Source organism: Varanus komodoensis, unplaced genomic scaffold (genome assembly GCF_004798865.1).
Source record: "Varanus komodoensis strain SLA01 unplaced genomic scaffold, ASM479886v1 scaffold10, whole genome shotgun sequence".
Taxonomy (NCBI): domain Eukaryota; kingdom Metazoa; phylum Chordata; class Lepidosauria; order Squamata; family Varanidae; genus Varanus; species Varanus komodoensis.
The window spans coordinates 17028645-17051720 of record NW_025335269.1 but is presented as its reverse complement, the minus strand read 5'-3'; the positions used below and the strand labels follow the sequence as shown (position 1 = coordinate 17051720).

Here is a 23076-nt window from a genome sequence, read left to right as displayed (position 1 = left end):
TAAAGAGTGGGGACTTGTTGGAATGTTCATCCTAGAGCAATGTGTCTCCTAATCTCCTTCCCCCTCTTTTTCTGAAAGCAGTATTTTTTAAAATTTAAGAAAGACTTTATGCATCTGGATGAGTTCTACAGTTTGTTCTGCATTCAGCAGTTTATTATATGTATTTTAAAAAACATTGACTACTAAGTTAAAGTAAACCAATACAGCAAACAAAAATATATCTGCCAGGGAAGTATTCAGTCCTAGATAACATTTTGCTCATATCATCAAAACAGGCAGACGCCAGTGAGCACTCCAGAAATACACACACGCATCTTATAATCACTCATGACCGCTGTGTCAAAGCATATTGTTCTTCCTGCTCAACACCCTGGAATAATGGCAGAGGAAAAGGGACAGATCCTGTTCTTCCTTGCTGCCAAAGCTAAACAAAGTCTGAAACCAGCTTTGTGCACTTCCTGCTTGTGGCTGGTGAACAATGGCTAAAGAAGCTGCATGGGGATTTAAAAAAAAAGGCAGGAGGACCCAGTGCAGGTCTTGCGACGCTGTGTCCAGAAGGGTTCTTACAATCAAGGCACCCAAGGAGGAATTGCACACAGGAGCTGACCCTGTACATAATTCAGAGCATTGGTCATGCTCTCCTTTACGCTCAGCCTGGTCCTGTAGTGGAATCTGAAGGAAGAAGTTTGCTTGGGAGAGTTCCAGTGCAGATAAAAAAGCAGGGGCTGGTAGAATGTGTGGGTCAACCCAGAAGGGTCACGAACTAGGATCAGGAAGTAAGAGGTGGTCAGAAAGGGATTCTTCAGGACCCTGGACAGGTCCCAGGAACCAGGAGGCATCTTCCAAGGCACTGGTCCTGTGAGAGAGTAAATCTCATCTGGAGGGTGCCAGGCTGATGAAGGTTCTCAGTTCCTGAGTCTGGAAAGAACCCCAGCTCCTTACTGGAGAACGGAGGTCCTTCAAAGGACATCTTCTGGTGTGGAGCTGAGCACTCATTACCTCTCTCTTCTGACTCTCTGAGCACCACTGTTTAGAAGTGGGCTTGGCAGGTGAAGTCAAATTTCTTCTCGGCCACCATGGCACTGGCTTGTGGGAGTTACCGTCCAACACTGGTGGAGAGGACCAGACTGGAAAAGGCTGATGTATAATGTATATTGTAACATTTCTTACCTTTTTCTAACAGGGCAGAAGAATAATAAAGCATAGGATGAATTTCTCACTGTTCCATGAACAGGGACTTCTCTATTCTCTAAGCTGCTTTCAAGCAGAGTCTTTTGAAGAGCTGTAATCCTTCAACAGAGCTGAAAATCCTTAAGTAGGGTACTTTAGAAAAGAATTTTGGCTGCTTGAGGTGTGATTGATTTTTGTGATGGAACTTCGAGAAATGCTGCTGAAGCATTAGATAGGATTGGAAAGCTTAGAGGAAGAAAGAGGTATATTTAAACAATTCCCCGCTGTTCTGGTTCAAAAGGCAGACTCTGACCTGATTTTCAACTTGGGCAAGAAAACACTTTTGGAACAGAAATTAATTTAAGAGAGTCTGTGGCACAACCACCCAAGAAACAGAAAGGTAGCTTGCCAAAGATGCAGCCTCCAAAAAATGCAATGCTGAGTATGTTATTCTGTCTTATGCTATTTGACTAAAATCACTAATTGCAGCCGAATGAAATGAGCTAATATGATGCTCATTTCTTTCCTAAGCATCAGCAGAAGGAAGGCCATAGCATATGTGTGACGTAGTGGTTAACAGCATGGGACTGGGACTCAGGCGACCTGGGTGCTAGTCCCCGCTCAGCCATGGAGCCAACTGGGTGACTTTGGGCCAGTCACAGACTCTCAGCCCAACCTACCTCACTGGGCTGTTGTTGTGTGGATAAGAATGAGAGCAGAAGGGGGAGAATGATGTAAGCCACTTCGAGTTCATTGTAAGAAAAAGCAGGATATAAATCTAAACAAACAAACAACAAGCAAACAAATGGTATATTACCCTCTAGAAAAGAGATGTGAAAACTTCAATATTAAAACAGTGCCATTTGTTCACTTTAAAATGGTTCATTTAATAGTGCAGTGTCTGCTTTCAAGTATGGGGCTCGAGTTTCATACAGGTCCCCATGCACCTCCAGGTTTGTTCTGCAGGGTCCCCGAATCCTCCAGAACAGATCTGTGGGGGTGGGGGGAGGCACTGCCCATGCATTTAATTGTTAAGATTATTGACTTGATTGTTTGCTAGTTGAATAGTTTTGATGCCTTTAATGTTGTAAATCCATCATTTTTATGTCACTCTTTTTATCAAAGTCATATACCCAACCCTGGATTCCCTTAGGCAAAAGGGGTGGCTTATAAATTTTAAGAGAAAAAAATTAAATGCTATTTACATGTTCAGTGAATGTGAAGAACTTCTTGCTTTCCTACATAATGAAGCCTCGTGCACTTAAATCAGGAAGATTAATGCCATGGGTTCATACATGTTCCTTAGCAAAATGATCCATATTGTTTTAACAAGCTTTTAAAATTTAGAACTCTTTAAATAAAGGCTTTCTAATAGTAAAGTGTGCATCATACAAAATCTTAGTCATTCAAGGCTTATGGAAGGCTCTTACAGTAGATGGGATTTGGTACCCCCCACCCCCGCTGCGTCATTTGCCATTTATTTCCCCTAAATAAGTTTTAGATAATTTTTTGCTGCTTGCAGAGGGCTTCTACTGATGACCCATGGCCAACCTTCCAATTTCGTCTCCCCATGCCTATTACTTTCTCCATACTGCCTATGCATCAGTTCCCATTTTCTTTAATTTGATTGGAAAGCTTTTTCAGTGTTTGTCAGTGTTTGGGAATTTAATTGAGAAGCTTCAGTGCTTTTGAGCTTTCAGAGGCACTGTCTTTGCATCACAGATATTATTAATGGGTTGCTTGTCATCTGTGGAATTTGCCTAATCACTTTGTATTGACTTTGTAACTAAATGGGATTATTTCATAGCTTGGGGGACAGCAGAGTCATTGAACCTCTGGCCAGCGTTCTTTTAGTAAGATGAGTGATGATCACACCTCTTTGACTGTAGGAGATTGCTAGACCCATGAAGCTCTTTGTTGTCACAATGCTTTAAAATGGACAATGATTCTTTAATATTTGTAAATTTTGCTTTCCCCCCTCAAGACTCTATCAGTGCCCAGATTGCAGAAATCCCAGGACAAAGAGATCTTCCCCTCACCAATATTATGTTTTTGTGGCCACTTTAAGAGCAGAATCCCATGGGTTTTGCTCTCATTAGATGAAATAGTGAGCTTCCATCAGCCAGGGCCTTCCCGGGTTGCTCCCTGGCAGGGTGAGAGGCAAACGGATGATTTTTGCCTCTCCACCTTCCTGCTCCTTTGTTTTTGCTCTAGCCAGGCCTCTGAACCTGTCTAAAGGACACACAATGGGAGAGGCAGGAATGGGACTGAAGTAGCCCTAGGAAACATCCTGTCTTGGCCTCTCCTCTCTCATCTCCTCCTGGCCATCAGAATCTCCCCTTACAGACCATTCTGAGGTTCTCTAGGGCTGCTGCTATTTAACTTCTATGCCACCCCACAGTTGAAGCAGTTCCTCACAGTCCATAAATTAGATAATAAAATGCAATAGTACATAAAATGAGAAAAACATTTAAAAGTTTTTAAAAAGCTAAAACAAAAAAAAAAAAAATACAAAGACTCTTTGAGCAATTCCTCAAGACCCTGGGTATCTAGATAAGTTTTTAAAGCACCGGCATAAAGGACTGTCTTAACCAGGTGTCAGAAAGATGACACATTTGGTGCCAGTTGGATCATGTGAAGAAGTTGTCCCATAAACAGGGGGCCACCACAGAGAAAGCCCTTCCCCTTTTGTTGCCATGCTTCCCTTGGAGCTTGCATGGCAGCTGCAAAGGGGTGGAAGGTGAGGAAGGGATCTTCCCTCCAAGCCTGTAGTCCCTGCTCAGCTTTTGAGCCTGGGATGCTGCTCTGTGAATGCAGAATTGTTCCCAGAATCAGTTTGTTCACCTTGCCTTTCCCATCTCAGTAATGTGTAGCTTTATACAATGCATGTCAAGCCTCAGGAACCAATATGACTGGTTTGACCAGAGTGACAGAAAGGGGCATGTCTATCTCACAGTGATAATCTATTACTTACCAAACTTATTACTGTCCTATAACTTATTGCTTACCAAACTTATTACTGTCCTATATCTAATAAGATTCCCAAACTGTGGGAATCTTAAGGTTCAGCATCTTAAACTGTAATCTCAGATTATATCTTATTCAAGAAAATGCTTGTGTTCTGCATTTGTTGGATACCAAAACACCTTGCTAGTAAGTATTTGTCTCTGTTGATGAACTGCTGGTGGTGCATTACCACTAATGCTTCTTTTGATCTTAAAGTTTTGGCAATGTTCAGTAGTTGCCTTTTTGCGGGGGAGGAAGGTATAATATGGATACACTTTGTATTAGAACATTCTTTGCTACTTTTGAGCTGTATGTGCTTTTAAATTTGTAGAAGTTAAAACCTGGCCAGTGTACATGGATCTTCTATGCCCTTTTGACAACTAAAGGACTGATAGCGTAACAGTGCAGCTCAATTTCAGGCCTGTCTATCAAGGGTAAGATGCTGTTCATAAGAGCATTAGAAAAGATATGTGACCTTTCTGTCTTGGTTGACTCCAAGTAGTTGCAGATGCCTAACCTGGAGCAGGATGGGGGCTTTGTGTGGTAATCATATTCATCATGCCCAAAAGCATATTCTAAGGCACAGCTAAGGATGGAGTGAAGAAAAGAGGGACAGAAAGGAGAAGGCTGAGAAAGCAACCCAAGCTGGTTTCTGTTATCCATTTAGGAGCCAAGTGGTTCCAACTAAGGACCAAGAACTGGCTCAGGGTGGAGGAGAGCATGATAGTGCAAGGTTGGGGGGTACAAAAGCAGGGATGCAAAATCCAGCAGCCCATTCTGGCCCTCTTGAGTTTCCCCAACCACTGATCAGTTGATCATTTCCTGTCTTTTCTGTGGTTTTCTGCCCATTCTAAAGGTTGAAATGCCTCTTAGTTACTTAGATTTTGTTACCTGCAGTAAGAGCTTTGCTATATCAGAATGTGCTGGTATGTTGGACTCTTGTCCCTTTTGCCTTTGGCTACACGCACCCCTGGAAAGTGTTCCCTGATAGATTGTCCAAAATGGGATTTGGCCCTTGAGTTGAAAAAGCCAGTGGCTCTTTGGATTACCAGACAGACTAGTGAGAGAGCAAGCCTGGATTTGGCTTCCCTCTGGCTGCTTTCAATCTTGGGATATAAATGAGGCAGGATATAAATGTAGTACACTTATTACCTTTTTCATTCTTATTTTTTTTTCCTTTTGCAAGGAACCCAAGGTAGCATAGAGAATCCCCCTGCTCTCCCTTTTATCCTCATGAAATACTAATCAGATAGCTTGGGTTGAAAGTTGGTGGCTGGTCAAAAGTTGCGCAGTGAGTTTCATGGTCAAGAAGGGACTAAAAACCATGGGAAACCTGAGTTTAACACTTTAACCCCTATACCACATTGGCTCTCCATGAATACATAAATAGAGGCTCTTATTGATCTAAACAAATATTGCCTTTGTTTCGATTGTTATCCCACACTGTTTCATTCAGATGATCATTGACAGATTTTTACATAACTATAATAAATTATATTTGCTGGAAAAGTATGTGAGTAAAGCATGTTAAATCTCAAAAGCCAGATGGAAGGCTGAACAGTGGTTAGACAAGAGATGCTCCAGCCATGAAGTTAAGTCTTTGTTCAGTCCCATGACAGCTATTGACTGACTTGGCCTTTAATTAAAAAGAAGCCAAAATGCTCTGGGCTCTCCAAAATGCATGTTGATTCCAGAGAACAAGTTTGACTGAACAGCAACCTGGGCTTCCTGCACTTAAGTAGTTTCAGGTTTGGCACATAATATGTGGAATAGTATCCAACAAGAAACAGAGAGACCAGCCTGACCAATTAAATATAGGAAAATGGTCCAGAACATGAGGTAAAAAAGAACAGAATGAAGATGATAAAAGAGGATTAATTTCACTAATTTGAGTTCAGCCTTGTTGACCCGTGACTCATGTGGATCCTTTTGATGAATTTTCATTCCTTTATTATGACCAATGACAATAAAGACAAACAGAAAGCAAAAATTGTAATAAAAGGCTTATGAGTTCAAAACCAAACACTTTTGCAGTGACTCACTGATTGGAGAAAAAACTATCTTCCCTAGGGTTGAGGTGCTTCATGTCAAAAGCAGCAGAACCCTGAAGAGATTAAGTGATGGGAAGTACTTGGCACTAGTATGTTATTGATGTGTGTGAATAAAAACAACCGTAAAACCAGTAGGAATGTTGCTTGCTGAGGGTAATTTTATGAAAACAGTGGTGTTTCTGTTCTAGCTTTCCCTGCAACCTTGTCCTGTAATCCCATACATGTTGATTACAATTGGGTGTAGTAGTCCAGACTAGGACTAGCAATAATTGAATAAAAATGCCTGAAGTGGTGGCTCTGACTCTTTTGCCCTCAAATTAGTTATATCTCTCAGCTTAACCTACCTTGCTGGGCTATTCTGAGGATCAGAAAAGGCAGGGGAACATGCACAGATTCCCAAGCTTCTTGGAGGAAAGGCAGGATAAAAACATGTGGAAGTAAATAATCTGAGTTAATATCCATTCAGACAGAGCACTGTATATATGTACTTGCTGGTTAACTGATGAAACAAAGAATATACCTGTAAAATACAACACTGTAAAATGTAATATAAAGCCACACATTAAAAAAGGACTAAAACTGGAGTAGTAACTGATTTAAACATCCACCAATGTAATTTTTAAAACAGCAGGGCTGGACCACCTTGGGGAATAAAAAGGTTTTCCCGGAAAATACCATAATGTAGGTGACATGTAAGGTGCTAGGCAGTATGGAGTAATTCGGGGGGCTCAATCTCAGATGAACATGCACAGAGCTGAAGTGTTAACTCTGCAAGAGTGAAAATCTCATGCATGCAAAACCTGTAAGGGCTTTCCCACACCCGGCTTCTTGCAGTGTTTTGTTCATGTTGTCTGTGATACGCTGGCCGGAATCCTCCATGATGTAAGAAGTGCCTTGCTTCGGCTTCCTTTTCCTTGATCAACATTCAGATGTTAACTTTGGAGGGTCAAAGGCTTCCCATCTACAAACATCACAAGAAGCATCTGGGGGCACCAGCAGCTGCGTAAGTGTTTGTTAACAAGAAAGGTCAGCCCTTTTGTGCAGGCCTGGCAGCAGAAGCCGAATGAGGCTTGCAGAGAGGTCTGGATTCTTACCCTTCCACATGACAGGTTCGAAGGGTATCCTGTTGTTGAATGTCTCCCAACATTACTATGTATAAGGAGTTAAAGCCCCAGTGGAAGAGGCAGAAAACGGCGCCCGTTTCTCCATCAGCGCCATCCCTGCTGGTCAAGCTGCACTGAAAGCCCAGTTATTATGAGCACTTCTCCTTGGCAATAAAAAAAAATTAGCCCAGTAATACACTGGGGGCGCAATCCAATGAGTATTTAGGCAGGGAAATAAAGGCCTGCGGATCGCATTCAGAAACTGAAGGCCTTCTTTCTGTGGTAACACGCGTCGGGTTGCGCCTTAACAGCTTCCCAGGGCCGAAGCCTTTCTCGGCCAAACAGTAGGGCCACCCCGGATAACGCCGATCCAGAAAGCGGGGAGAGGGACGCGCCAGCGCAGGCGAGCGTGAGAACACCCGCCAGAGGGCGCTGTGGCCAAGGCTTGGCGGCCAGCGGCGTCCCAGGCTGGCTCCACGCGCTCCTGGGATTGGCGTGAAGTGGAGCTCAAAAGTCTCGGGCTCGCTCGAGGACGCCGCCAGAAGAAGCCCCAAGCCTCGCCCGCCTGCCCGCTCGCTCCCGCTCCCGCTCCCGCTCTCCGTGCGGCGCCAGCGGCGGCTGGCTTTAGAGGGAAGTGCCCGGAGACTCTCGCCTGCCGCCTAATCGGACCCCTCCCACGCCCACCCTTGTGCAATTCTCATTTTTTCTTTTCGGTGGCGGGGCAGTTCTTTGCATGCTGCAAGCTGAGGACGCTGGTTTCGTCCTTCTGAGCTCGCCTCCGTTGCAACTGCATCGCAGGCCCGGCGGCGGCGGCGACTCTTTTGCGCCCGGGAGAGGAGCAGCGCGCCCGCGAGACGCACTTTTAAAAACCGGAGAATGGCTGCGTCCCCCGGGAAGGGGAAGCCGAGCGGGTTTAAAGTGCTGGTCGCGACGCTCTCCGTGGCGTTGGCGTACTCGTACAACATCGATCTGGACCACCCGGTGATCTATCAAGGGCCCAATAACTCTTTCTTCGGTTACTCTGTGCTGGAGCATTACCACGACAATACGAGATGGTGAGTGGCCGGGTGAGAGCAGGGCGCGCGAGGGAGCAGCGGGGTGCATGGCTCTTACCTCACGGGGGAGGCATTTCCCTCGCCTGGACTCGCAGCGGGGCAGCCCCTGCCCCGCCGCCCCAAAGGGGGGCGTTGAACTTTTCCTGCCTCTCTTTCCGATCTTCTAGATCGACTCGGTTTCGCCGGACGCTTCCCTTCCCTAGGAATGTGTCCAACTTGTCGATTTCTTCTTCGGGCGTCCTTCCTTACCCGCCTCCTCTATCTCTCCGTTGTAATAAAAGAAAGAAGTCAAGAACGCGACTTGTTCAAAATGCAGCCTTCTGACGGACACGTGCTTCCCCGCTACTTTTTAAGATTGTGTGCGGTGGCGGACTGCCCCTGGGAAGCTACTCTACCCATAGGCGGAGGAAGCAAGGTGTCTTAGAACCATCCTGTCGGAAAAAGACCTTGGAGGTCATCTAGCCCACCCCCTAAATACATCTCCAAGAGATGTCTGGCCAGCCTGTACACGAAGACCCCTAGCAGAGCTCATCACCTCGCTAGAGGGCAGGTTCCATTGTCAAGGTGTGTCTCCCAGTGCTTAACTGAAATTGCCCTTCCTGTAATTTTAGCCCACTGCATCTAGTCCTTCTGTCTGGGGCAGCAGAGTACCAAGTTACCATAAATGTGGCAACTTTAGATCTTAGAAGGGTGCCAATATCTCTTCTCCAGGGTAGTTATAACTAGGTTCCACTCTTGGTATCATTTGGTCACAGGAAGACAAGTTCTAGCCTGTGGTTTTAGAGCGCTCTGGCACGAATTAAATTTGGGTGGTCTTAAGTGGTCTTGATCAAATGAAATTTCAAAATGCCACCAGCTGTCTGTTGTGAAGATGGGAGGGAATGCTGAAAGTGCAACCCTCCAAAGGCAGCTTTCCAGCCTTGCTCCTGTGTGATTGAGGGAGCTGAGTTATTAGTTATTTGGGGGGAAAATTCCGGTTTTCTTAGCATCCCCCAGACAATTCTGCAGCTGCAGTGGCTGCTCCGTATGTGTGTTGCATGAATGTATGTAGCAGCAATTACATACATCACAGCCCTTTTACTCTTGTCATAAGAATGAGGACCACTTTTCCCATTTGTGCAAAGAAGGTGCTGATTCCTAGAGGGGTGGTAAGCTTGATGTGGGTGGTATTCCAGTCTTATTGCAAGATATGGATGTGTTACCACGAAGAAAGTGATGGGGGCAACTCAACATGAGTGTTCCGTAGGAGAAGCTCATCTCTGAGTCTTGTGGGTTCTGACTGGTAGATTCAGGACAGAGGTGATGATACAGTAGTATGCTGCCCCAGGAGCCCCCCACTCTGAGAAAAGGGGGGCTGGCAGCTGTTTCCTGAAAGCTTCTCACAGCAAGAATGCTTGGGCAATGAGGCAGATGGGCCAGATGGATGGTGATCATCTTGGATGTTTGCTTGAGTTTTGAAGGTGCATTTGTGCACAACCTGCTTTTGGTGCTAGTGGAGCATTCGAGTGCCTGTGTGGAGCAAACACGCTGGGAGTCCAACCCCCCCCCCCCCCGATCTTCCATCTATCTGCACTGCAGAGAAGCAGGGGGTAGTTATGGGACTGGAAGGGAGTGTATAGCCAGGCACTCCAAGAATCACTGTTTTGGGTCAGCCCATTACTCCCAGTTCTAGTTTCCAGTATAAATTTTTGGCAGGCCTGCAAGCATCTTCCATCAGTTGCCTCTTGTATCTGACAGCTGAAACTTTTGCACCTCTGGTCACAGAGATCCATTTAGCTGTTATGCACAAGGATGGGGTAGATACAAGGGGGTTTTCATGCCATTATCTAATTTGTGCCTTTGAAAGGAGCAGCTCTCGTGATCCTAGCCCAGCACCGAATCTGGGACTGGACAAATGGGAAACATCAGGTGCCAACCACAGACCTGAAAGAGCTCAGAAGGTACACAGGAGGGAAATTCTTCTGTGACTCTGTGCACTGCCAGCCTCCCTTCCTGACAGGAACTTGTTTGGAAACAGGGTTAATACCTTGTTAAGGACAGGTGCAGAGACTGACAGGGGCTGCACATGGAACTGTGATGATCAGAAGTGTTGCTTTTTGGCTTAGATAGTGCTTCTAGCAATAAAATATTGGCAGCCATCATTGGGTATGATCTGAGTGAAAATGACTCTATCAGACTTACAAATACATCTTTTATCATCCCTTGCTGAACGTTTAAGCTCTCATTGAAAAAAGTTGAACCGAGTTGAAAAATTCTGCCTGTGGTAATCCACAATGGCTCGTGTGCCTTGATGATGCTGCAGTCAGTGGCATGCCTGTGTGAACTGAGCCAAGACTTACGGTTCATACTGGACAAAAGATTTTAGAAATACCTGCTAGTCATCCTGTATCAGAGGATCTGTCCACGGATTTAGCTGAGCCAGGACTCTTTCTAGGACAGCAGTCTGATTCAGCTGCTGTTCTTCTCTAGTTTACTGTTAACATGTCGTAAGAGCAAGCAGGAATGGACATGCTAGCTCAGGAATCCTCCCTTGTAGTCCTCATCATCTTCCATGAGTTGGAGATGTAACATCTGCAGCAGGAAACGTCTTGGTTTGTATACAATAGGGTAGAAGATCTGGATTCTCAACTGCACAGGGAGCCTATATCTGCTTGCCCCAACCTGGTACTATCTGGATGTTTTTGATGACAGCATTCTAGACCATTGACCATGCTGGCTGGACCTGATGTCCAACACATTTGGGGCGGCAGGTTGGGAAGCCGGCCCTGTATTCATAGAAAAGGCTGAAGACATGGCATCTCTAAATCAAGAGGACACTGCTAGAAAGGGGCAGAGCTTGGCATGCTGTGTTTGCGTCCAACTCACGCAGTATGACAAAGATGGCAACAGAGGGTGGGGGAGTTAGCATGCTCCTACTGGCTGTCCTCTCCTTTCTCTGTTGGTTCACACAGAAGAAGAACACCTGAATAGAATTACAGTTATGATAGCAAGGATGATAGAGAAAGATTTCTTCCTGAGCATAAAGACTACAGTTTTGGACCTTGTTCTCACTGAAAGGGTGACAGTCTTTTGATAGCCCCACTGCAGGCTGCAGTGGGGACTCACGTGATGGAATATGTTCTCATGAAGAAAACATTCCATCTGCACTTAGAAGACTAGTGCACCTAGGAGAAGTCTTGTCTAAAACCTTTCCAACTGCAGTTCCCACCATCCCTGACCATGCTGGCAGACAATTACGAAAATTGTAGTGCAAATATCTGGAAATCTGTGGATGGGAAGGCAGTTCCAGATGGAGCCGTTGTTTTGATTGAAGGAGTGTTCCTTTATTTGATGCATCACATGAATGAAATGGTTCATGGATAACCTAGATGCAGGTCACTGATGCAGTGAATCCTGATTTGGCCGTGCATTGTTGAACTAGACCAATATGAATGGTGAAAACTGAGCTGGAGTCACAATTTAGGGATGTTTTTGTATAGTGGCGGACTGTCTTTAACTTATGGTGACCTACATATCTCTAGATAGCTCTCCACTTTGAGGATATGCGAGGATATTAGATGGGGAACCTCTGCTCTGTGGGCCTAATCTGGCCTGCAGAGGTCCTCCATCCAGCCTGCAGGACCTCCTTGGATTCTTCCAAGGGATGGGAAGCTGTGTGCAGGGGAATCTCCTCTTTCATCTCAGATCCTAGCTGGGATGCAAGTGGAGTACACAGAGCTGGGGACGCAGGCAGCTCTGGGAGAGGCACTTCTTCCTGGCCCTGGCTGAGTCTTCTGTCATGTGCCTTCTGCAGAAAAGGCACTCAGCTCTTCTGGTGGAGGGACGCCTCTCAGTGCTGGCTGAGAACATTCATGCAGGGTCCATCATCACCATTGGGAAGACAAGCCAGGGGCATGGCCGGTGCTGGGAAGATCTGCTCCAAGTTCTCTTTCATGCAGCTTCTGCTGACTCTGATGGGGACAGTAAGAACCACATAAACCAACTCAGTGGTGCTGGGCAGAACGGTTCCCTCCAACACTGAACATGTCCTCTTCTTCGAGTTGAGAAAGCCCTGGAACAGAGCACCAAGAACGGCAAAATGAATGGGGCAGCGGGGGTGGGGGGGTGGATGGCCATGTCCGCTCACATCCTTACGCCAGCAGAGGGCAGTGGGGGGGCCCATTCAAATACTTCCTCACCCCAGGTTAAATGTGAGACAGGGTTCATCATCCGAATCTCTTTTCAGCACTCAGACCTGAAATGTGTGAATAAGGAGCAGGGCTTCTAATGAGGAGAGGCAGCTATTCCTTCCAGACAAATTTGATTGGTGGCGCAGACTCAGAGTGCATCTTTATAGGAGGCATTTAATCAGGTGATTCGCCAAGGGTGCTTCTTCCATTTTCTTTATGAGAGGAACAGTGTTCTGTTACACAAAGTGTTCCCAGCCCCATGTGTTTTCCCCTCTGCTTTTCTATACGTGCCAGTATGTTCCATTACTCAACACAAGATGGCACTGTGGGACAGAGTGGAATTGGGACTTTACACGAGGCTTTCCTTGGTACCTTCATGATCATGGCGCCATCCAGGAAAATACTGCACTATCTTTGCTGTAACCGAAGTTACATAAATGGCTGGAAATCCCAGGAGAGGCCCTTGGAAGGTGATGACATCAAATAAAGGACCAGCAAACTTCTGTGTGTGAAGGATCACAACCGCACAATAAATGTATAAATGCCCATGGAGCTGGAAGGGGCCATTTATAGCACTGAGTCCAACCTACTGCTCATTTTTAAATGAACGAAACACTAGCAAAAGGTTAAATGTTTCTGGGCTTCACCAACTTTTTTCCCCACTGCAATGAAACACCACTTTAAATGTCAGTGCGACGTGAATGCTGGCCTCCCTTCTGTTTGTGTGCAGTTCAGTTTTGCCCTCCAGGTTATTGGATCGAATCAAGGGAATGAAAATAAAATATGATGACGATGATGCCCGTGGTGATGTTACTATTTATAACATTTCCCATTTCTGGGGTTTGGGGATCAGGTTTGAGAGTTTTCACTCAATTATATCTCAGTACACCACATCCTTTGATCCTAAACCTTTGCTGGGAGGCAGGGTTGAGAAGTGCAATCCCAGATCATTGCACTAAGAGAACATTGTCTTTCCTAGATGCAGATGCCTCTTGCCAGAAGGATTTTAAATCACACCATTAAAGCGGTACATTGTGTGTGTACAGAATTAACTTTGGCACACCAGTGTGTACTGTGTAACCAATTAAAGAAGGGAGTAAAGGCTAGCCTTGGCAATGCCTCTTCGGCACATCAGCTGCCTCGGAGCAAAAATGTTCTCTTTCACAGCCGCAGAACTGTAAATTAGACCCAGTTTTTGATCATTCGTTTATTTCTTGTTGCAGCAGAACCACTTTTCTTGCTGTGGTTCAGAATGGCACTTGGAGTTGGCATCAGTTTTCAGGTCTCCGGTATAACTTAGGTCACTTGGGTTATACTTAGAGAATGTATTATGATATTAAAGTAATTTTGCTCCATCTTGGATGCAGTGCAGTGGAACAAAATTTGACTTTTCCTGGAAAGAACGTATTACCAAATAATACTTAGAAATAGATTTTTCCTCTTTCCTTGCTTTTAAAGAAGCTGTTATTTTAGGTGTGTCTTGCAGCCCTTATTAGTTTTTCATTGGTTTTGAAGTGGCATCTTGTTAAAAATGTAATATTCCTAAGCTACTGCTTCTGGCAGGGTCCGGTATGAATTAAAAAGAAAAACAACCTCAGGAGGGATGGTTGCTTTGGTCCTTCTGCAGGTGTTTGTGTTGTGACCTTACCTTGGTCACTTACAATGTCTGCGGGATGGATGCTGCTTGCAATGAAGCACCTCACAGCCATTGATGAACACGTGTAGCAGTTGCACTTGTCTTGATGCCACAGGTGACTTAGAAACATAGAAACACAGAAACCAGAGCGAGTCAGAAGGGGTCTCCTGGGCCATCTAGTCTGACCTCCGGCACCAGCCAGCTCCGCTCACGACATGCCCACCACGTGGACGTCCAGCCTATCCTTGAACACCCGCACCGATGGGGCCCCAGCGACGACTTCTAACCATTTCACTGAATTAGGGGCTGAGGAATTGGCAAGGGCTGTACGAAGCTACCCACCATGCCAGCCATCATTGTTCAGCCATGGGAATATCATGTGCAACTCTCCAGTTTGGCCCAGTGGTAATTTCCTCTTCTCTGGAACGGGTGGTCCTCAGTGCAGTAGGCAGCTCTGGGAGACCCTGTCCCACTGGGCCAAGTCCTTTAACGGCTCTGCTTTGGGGCACGATTCCTGCCTTCTGAAGGACCAGCCTCACCTCTGCCACCTGATCCACGGCCCAAGGCATTTCTCTCCCCCCCCCCCCCCCCAAATGCCAAGGCTACACTTACAAACGAAATTTGCCTGCTCCATTCGGATGATCACTCTTGTGTTTGTTGATCAGGCCACATTCTCTCACCCGAAGTATCCCGCGTTACCCGATGCTTGTGCAAGCAGCAGAAAGCTCTGAGGTGCTTTTTGGAACGCCCCTGGGTAATTTGGGAGCACAAGCCCGTTGGAGGCGGCCGATGCACCTCACTGGGTTGACTAACGGCGTCCTGTCCATTGTTTTCCTCTGCACTTGATATCATTCCCAGACCGAGTGTTAAGCTTGGCATCCATGGGTACTTGCTGCTGGCAACCTTGCTGCCAACCCAAAATGCCAATTACAGACAGCTGGGCTTGGTGGTTCTGCTGGGGCTAAGGAAGTGTGTGGTGCGGTGGCTTGAATGTTGGACTGGGGATGTGGGAGATCCATGTTTGAGTCCCCACTCAGGCATGACGTTCCCTGGGTGACGCTGGGCCAGTCACAGACCCTCAGCCCAGTCTATGTCACAGGGTTGTTGTTGTGAGGATAAAATGGAGCTAGCTAAGCCACCAGAGGAAAGAGGAAGAAAAGGGTGGGATATTAATACATCAGCATCAACATCAGCGCTACTTTTCCTTTGCCCAGTTTGGGTGGCCGTGACTGTTGCCCACCAGTTGAATTCTCCCACATGCCTTTGGGCTCCTGCTATAGCAACAGTGTGTCAGGACCCCTGAGGTATTCTGGGGAAAATCAAAATGGTGGATACAAGCCACACCTTTGCCACTTCACCCTAAAGTCATCATCTGCCATTATCAGAGTGAAGAGGAGGTAGAGGTGCCGGAATGGAATATGTGTGTGTGAAAGAGCTCTGCTACACCTGGTGGGTGTGCGATGCCTCCATTCCTTTTCCCATGTGAGAAGCCTTGTGGTGACAGGCTTAAGGACCTGTCAAGCTGGATGTGACTGGAGCATGAATGCCAGTCCACAAGGGGGATCAGCTCACTTACATCCCAGAGCAGCCAGCCAAATGCCCAAGCTACATTGGACACTGTGGTTTCTGCAGGTACCCGCATGGGCCGGACTACCTCTTACACATGCAGGGTTGGACTCAGAAGTATGGAAGCAGCATTTCCAGTCACATAGACCTGACGGACTGTGATAGCATCCTTTGGCGAGCTTCATGGGGTTGCACTTTATTACATGTTCCAGCACCGCACATTGGGTCTGCAAGAAATAATGGGATTCTTTTTCTTCTTTCTAAGCTTGGACTCTTAAGGCGAATTCAGTTATCTTGCACATGGCTAAAGTTAGGCTTACCTTGTATGTGTCCCACTTCAAGGTAAGGGAGAAGGTTTCCAAATTGGACCTCATTATTTTACACCTCACACCTCAGAAGTTTGGCAGGGAAATGGGAGCTTTTAAAAATAACAACCAAAACCTCCCGTATCCCCATCCTTTCTGCATTGCCAAAAGCATGCTACTCCTTATGAAACCCAGCACTTAGCCAGTAGCAGACAATGCGTTTGATCCAGGACAATATAATGGCTGAGTCACTTTTTGGAAATGATGCATTATTTAAGCGCATCTGCTTTTTCTTGAGGTAGTATTTAGTTTTCAGCAGGTGGGGTGACTGTTTCATCATACAGTGGAGGAGAGAGCACTTGCTTTTTATTCTCTGGATACCCTCAGATAATCTGGCTATAAATCTGCCTGTTTCCAGGACTGAAGTGAGAGATGTCTGTTGGGTCCTCTGAAGTTTAACATCTTGTGATTGTCTCTGGTGACAAACCTACCCTCTGGTTCTTATTTGTTTATTACTAATTATTATTATTTCTAATGCTTATAGTCAACTAACTATAGTAAAAATCTCTTGTACTGAAGAGGCTTAGCCCACCCTGTCTCTCAGCCACAGATTAGTGTGAGGGAAGAAACAGCACAAAGTGAAGCAAAGATCGAGGCAGTAGAATAGTGGCAGTGTGGCATAGTGGTTGGAGTGTTCAACTAGGACCTGGCAGATCTGAGTTGTAGTCCTCACTCAGCCTTGAAGCTTGCTGGGTTACTCTGGGCAGTCACTCACTCACTGCCTAACCTACCTCGCACAGATGTTGTTGCAAGGGTGAATGTAGCCACTGATGCATAGGTTAGCACACTGAATTGGCCTTAATAAACCCAGATGTTGGCAGGGATTAATTGGAAATAGCAAATTAATGAGCCACATCCACACACGGTCCATTGTTTTCTTAAGCAATGGCAGTTTGGCCTTAGTGGCTAATGGTGCCAGCACACACCTGTCTTTTATGCTTCATCAGATGGTTTGTTTGGTTTCCAACCTTCTCTGCTGTTTCTTGGGAACCACCCAAGAGCCCATCATCTGGGCAGCAGATGTTTCTCAATATGAAATATAATCTGTCCCACTGAGCCTCTTGGGAATAATTCTCGCAGCCTTAACAGCTTCCACTGAGGATGGGAAGAGTACATTCATTCCATGCTGCTCGTGTTTTAAAGGGCCAAAGGGCTGGATGCATCCTTCTCAGAATTACTGCTGGCTCTCAAGGGCATCCTGGGAGAAGGAGAGAGATATTTCAAACTGTGATTAAAATTACTTCTGGCTGCCTTGTAATACTATTTAGTCTGACATGCTTATTGTTTGCTCAACCGAAGAGCCAAGGGAGAGTGTGAACACGCATTCCACATGCACTGGAGATTTTGTGAAAATGTCGCTCGGGGATAGGTGGGGGCTAAATTCACCTGGAGCCCTTTGAATGAAGGCAGGAAGGGTTGGTGCTGGTAAACACACACAGTGCATGGCTGTATTTCTGTCTAATAGACCGAGCTCTATTTCTTACACTGCTGGCTTTGGAACTGTAGCACACTGTGGTATAAATACATCCATTCAGTCTGGATTCAGGCCCTAAAATGAGTTGCTGTCATTCCCTTTGATTTGCAAGTTCTTTTGCTCTTGGCCTGTTACTGATAGGAAGCTTCTCAAAGAGTATTGGGCAAGGAACAAACTGAAGGAGCTGGTGGTGCGGGGAAAGGATTTTGTTTTGCAATGTAAACTTACCTCTTCTTGAAAGGAAATGCAATCTTGTTGAACACATACAATGAACTATATTAAGCTAGTATGTGGAGGATTAAAAGCCTTAACACAACAATAATTGCACTTATTAATAGTAATGCCTTTAGATTGTGGAGGCATGTGAGACAAAACATCTGTTCCACAAGCTGACCACCCCAAGCCTGATCATCAGATCTTTCACATTTCTCTGCACCAGATGCAGAAATCATAAGTAAGGTTGATCAAACAGCTGGAACACTTCTGCATGCATGTAATGTGTTACCCTAAAGTACCCCTTCCCAGTCTTATTTTAGGGACAGGGTAGGGGAGAATCCCCAGTGATGGCCAGGTTGGTGGAAGTTGTAACATCTGGAGGGACGCAGGTGCCTTGCCTCTGCTTTAGATCTTAAACCTCATATTATTCCAAGGAAGGTTGCAATTATTTCAGTGGTGCTAACACTTTTCTGTGCAAATTACACAAGATGCACCCTGTTGGATCAGTCCAAAGGTCCCTCTAGTCCAATGGCCAACTAGATAACTCTGCAAAACCCACAAAAGAAATTGCTTTCTTCCACAGTTGCTTCTCAACAAGCTGGTACTTGGAGGCATGCTTCCTCTGCTGTTAGAGGCTGCATATAGTGAGTCCCAGAGAGGTGTTTTATTGTCTTATCCCCTTTTAAAGCCATTGAACTTTGTGACCAGCACCAAACGGTGCATTTGGACCACCCTGTCTGAACTGTAAATATGCAAACAAACAGATATTAAGAAAGATCCCTATGGACAGAGGGTGGCCAGTTATACATTATAAAAAAGAGTGCCAAAAAGAAAAAAAATGACAAGAGAGGACATTTGCATGTACAAAATTGTACTTGATGTTCACAGATATATGAACTTAGAAATAATCACTGTAATTTAAATAGAAATGCAATCACTGTGGTATGTAGTGCGGAAACCTGTGCCTCAATGGCCCATCTGATGACCAGGTAGCAGCTGTTGAAGGCAACTTCGAGAACCCTGATACTCGCCCTCCTAATGGCTTCTTAGGATGCTTTATCTTTAAGTCTGACCTAGATAGCTCTTCAGAGGACTGTCCTCTGTTCTCTATATGAGAATTCCATGGTGTGTATGTATGTGTGTGTGAGAGAAAACTCAATAGATAGTTTCGATTTGGACCTGGTGGATTTTGTTCTGTTTTTCTCTTGCTGGTGTCAGCTTGATGCAACACACAGAATATGTTGCTGCTTTTTAATAGTGGCAAGTTGTGGAAATTGGACATTTGAGGGCGGGAGGTCTTTAAATCTGTGCAATTGGGATAGTCGTTTTTTTATATTTTTTCTGCTGGCATGCTTGCACAAATGCCTGCCTGCTACGTATCCCTTGAGGGCATAGTCCCCTCTTCAAAATAGTCTTCAAAATATTCATGTTAGTTTCAGCTTTTTGACATGCTCATTCCCGTAGCTTGTTGCACCATGTTCTGTACCCACGTCCACTTTGCTGTGTGCAGGGAAGTATTGGATGAAATCAACAAGCAGGTATCCCATTGCCATCTCTTTCGTATGACGTTTCCCCCTCTTCTTCATTAAAGCAGAGGGTCAGATCTGAGATGATGCTTTCCCTTGAAATGTAAAATAGTATTCTGAACACTTACACCAAATATCCTATATCTTGAGAATCAACCAAGATAGGCTTCTACAAACAGATAATGCCAAAGAGGCAGAGTAAATCAAAGACCTCTTTAATGTAGCCAATTAAAGTGATGTAGTTTGCTGCAAATATGGTTGGCTATTTTAAAACTCTTCCATCTTGGCAGTTTATGGTTGTTCTGAGATTAGGTAACAAAGCAACATTTCTGCGGCTGCCTAATCATGTTTTGGCACCGCTGTGGGGCGATGCACGTGTTTGGCCTTTCTCCGCACCCTCCATGCTATTCATCACTCCTTAAAGTGCTCTACTTCCTGCTAGATGCAGCACTTTTGGCTTCCAGATCTGCGTATCCTGAGGGCTTCTCAGCAAGGAAGTGGCAGGAGGTGGATGCAACGCAGGTGCCAAGCAGAGAGAAAGAGGGCAAAGGCAGACGTGTTAAATTGAAATTACTCTGTTGGCTTCATCACTGGTTGGGCCCGTCATGCTGGCTGTTCTGGCTCCCGAGATTGAGGAGTGTGTACCATTCTATCCTCTAGGTACAAACATTAAGGTATTGACAGTGTCATGGGCCATGTTGTGTTCCTCACAGCTGGATGGTTATTGGGGAAGGGACTCTGAAGGTTTGTTTGCAGAGAGTAAAGTAGACAATCTTTTGTGTTTTCCCCCCATGCTTGCCAAGTAACTCTCTTTTGTAATGAGCTCACATAAATCCTTTCAATGTGCATTTTGACACATACTTACAGAAGTAGTAAATCATTTTTCTCAAGCCGCACTGTAATTCTAGAATGTGGAAAAATACGCACATGGCAATTTCTAAATTTAGGCTTGCTTCCACCAGTATTCAGAGATTATACTTGAAAACTTGTCTCTGATTTCTTGACAACTAATTTGAGGCTGCAGCAAATTTGGAAGTGAAGAAAATTGCCCCTAAGTAATTAGGGCCTTTTATGAAGCGTGGCATCTTCCAAAATACGCCAGTTATCTCATACGTTCCAACATGAAGCGGCACTGAGAACAATTCAAGGCAGGGAGGCAAAAACACCCTGGAGGGCCTTCCCGTGGTAGTGGATGGTAACACCAACATTTGCAACATCAGCCACATGGTGATGCCAAACAAAGGGATCGTCACACCAAGACATCCCATCCTACGGGGCTGTGGCAGAAGCTACTAAGTCCGGGAGGCAAAATGAACAGAAATCAGTCCTTCCTTTCTCCTCTGCCCATCTTCTGGCCTCTACTGCAGTCCTTTTCCATTTATTGATGAGTGCCTGACTAGGGAAAAGGGGAAGGAGTTAAATACTAATACTTCTCCCTCACATGCACCTGGGCGGGTGAAGGGAATCCCTTTCTTTCCCTCCCACCTCCACAAATTTTGAATGGACTCCCACATGCTTATTTTCAAGAAATGGATATGAAATAGCCATACACTTTGAAGCATGAATTTGATTCATGACATATATAAGGCATGTGTTTGATGAATAGATGTATATATTTATTTATTTTATTTTTATTTATTTTTCGATTTATATCCTGCCTTTTTCCTACAAAGGGCTCAAGGCAGCTTACATCATTCTCCTCCTCCATCTTATCCCCACAACAACAACCCTGTGGGGTAGGTTGGGCTGAGTGTCTGTGACTGGCCCAAGGTCACCCAGTTGGCTCCATGGCTGAGCGGGGACTAGAACCCGGATTGTCTGAGTCCCAGTCCCATGCTCTTAACCACTACATCACACTGGCTCCGCCATTTAAAAAACAAACAAGAGCAGGAAACTGACAGGGAATGCCTGACTCCATCCCGATGCAGCTAAGTCCAGAGCCATCTAATGACTAAACTGCAGAATGGCACCCACACACCTGTCCTGCAAGAATCATTGCTAAGTTTCAGAAGTGTGTACCACCCATCACTCTAAAGAGAACTCTCATGCTTATGTGGCCTTAGAGTTATGTTGCAGCTGGCCTACTCCATGGTGTAAGCCATGAGTATGATATATATGTATGTGTGCATACAACAACAACAAATGTTTGTGTGTGTATGAGGGAGAAAGATGGATGCCTTCTTTTTCCTCTTATTTCCCTCGGTTTAATTCTTGCACTGGATTCTGCTGGTTCCAGGAATTCCAAGTCTGTAACAAAATATTGACTCAAACTCTTAAGGAATTTGGAATTATAAAAATTAACTCGTCCCCTCCTCTTGGGCTTCATTTTACTTGCTTTCCCATGATGTTTAGTAATAGAGATTCCAGTGCAAGAGAAGCTTCCTGCAAAATATTGTGGTTATGACAAGCTTATGAAAATAAATAGCTTTCTTAAACAATAATTTGACCACACTGTGACCAATTCAGTTAAACGGAGAACAAATTGTAGAGTCTCTTTTAAGGCCAACATTTAAAAAGCTAGCATTCAGCTGTCGAATCTTGTTTTACTACTAAACGGGGTTATTGAAACTAACATAGACTGACAGTGGAAAGATTTGGGTTTGCTGCACAGATAAACAAAAGACAAGAGTCTAGCAAAAGATAAGCACCTTTAATTGATTTCAGTGGGAGATCTTTAAAGTTGTGCTTTACCCTGCCACTGAAATCAATGGGACTCAAAAATGCTTAACTTTGGGATCATGCCAAAAAGGAATACCAGTGTGTTTTTGTGTATAGCTAAATGTTTAGGTCTGTTGCAGTGCAGAAATCCGTAATTGAACTATGTACTTATCATAGCATTTAGTTTGTTCAACCAGAAGCATCTTTGTTGGATGAATGCTAGAATAAACGGATTTGTGGCTTTCAGTACTCTGTTTTGTTTTGTTGACATTGCTAGGAGATTGTACTGTTGATCCTTTTGTTTGATAACACGTAATACGATCACAAGACAAAAATTAAACTTTTCTGATTTACCCCTTGTGGATCCTAGGTATGTAGTCACGGAATACGAGCAGAAGGTATTGCATTACAAATGCAGCAAACATTTTTCCAGACAACTTCTTGTCAACAGCTTCAGGTCTTCAAAGCCAAGTTAGCCATCCTTGCCACTCGAATACTCCCCTGCCATGCATGCTGCTGAATGACATGCACGTAGATGTCGACATAACGAAAAGCCAGGCCCAAGACATTCTGTTGCCTGAGGTGGAGCATGACATGGTACTGCCAAGGTGCATGGTGACCTGGGTTGGTCCAATTATTTCGGCATCTGAGTCAGCTTTTGCAAATGCTGCTCCCCACTCATGGACATCACTGCGACCCCACACATGTGGTGCAGCTTTCCCTGTGTAAGAGAGTCCGCATGCTACCTGCAAGGACTTAATCCAGAGTGGCCAAGATCCTGGCCCCATGTGCTCCTCTGCAGGGGAAGCACACGTTGCACAGAAGCACCTGGCTGGTCCGCCCAGTGCTGGACAGTGAAGTGGGGTGGAAGCTGTTGTGCAGAAGCTTTCCCAGCTCTTAGATTTACTGCAGCAATCTAAGTGCCCGTTTCCTAAATTCATTAGTAACACTGAACAGGCGCCAATTGCAAATGCAATATTAGGCAAGCTTGGCAGTTTCAAAATGATAATGAATGGTGGAAGACTACCTGTGTGTCACTGAAGTACAAGTCTGAGTCGGGGTGAAATGGGGCTAAAAGTGG

At 45.2% G+C, this 23076-nt stretch overlaps 1 protein-coding gene across 2 annotated transcripts in view; it reads left to right on the top strand.

Moving 5' to 3' along the window:
• Positions 1-23076, top strand: part of ITGA9 (integrin subunit alpha 9) — a 267401-nt gene that overhangs the window by 5606 nt on the left and 238719 nt on the right. The window contains exon 1 of one of the 2 annotated variants that reach the window (XM_044454864.1): positions 7874-8385. The exons of the other annotated variant lie outside the window; for it this stretch is intronic. Within the exon in view, the coding sequence (XP_044310799.1) occupies positions 8207-8385 (179 nt within the window). The 5' untranslated portion in view covers positions 7874-8206. Of the gene's footprint in view, positions 1-7873; positions 8386-23076 lie in introns of those variants that run through there. 2 annotated transcript variants of the gene reach the window in all.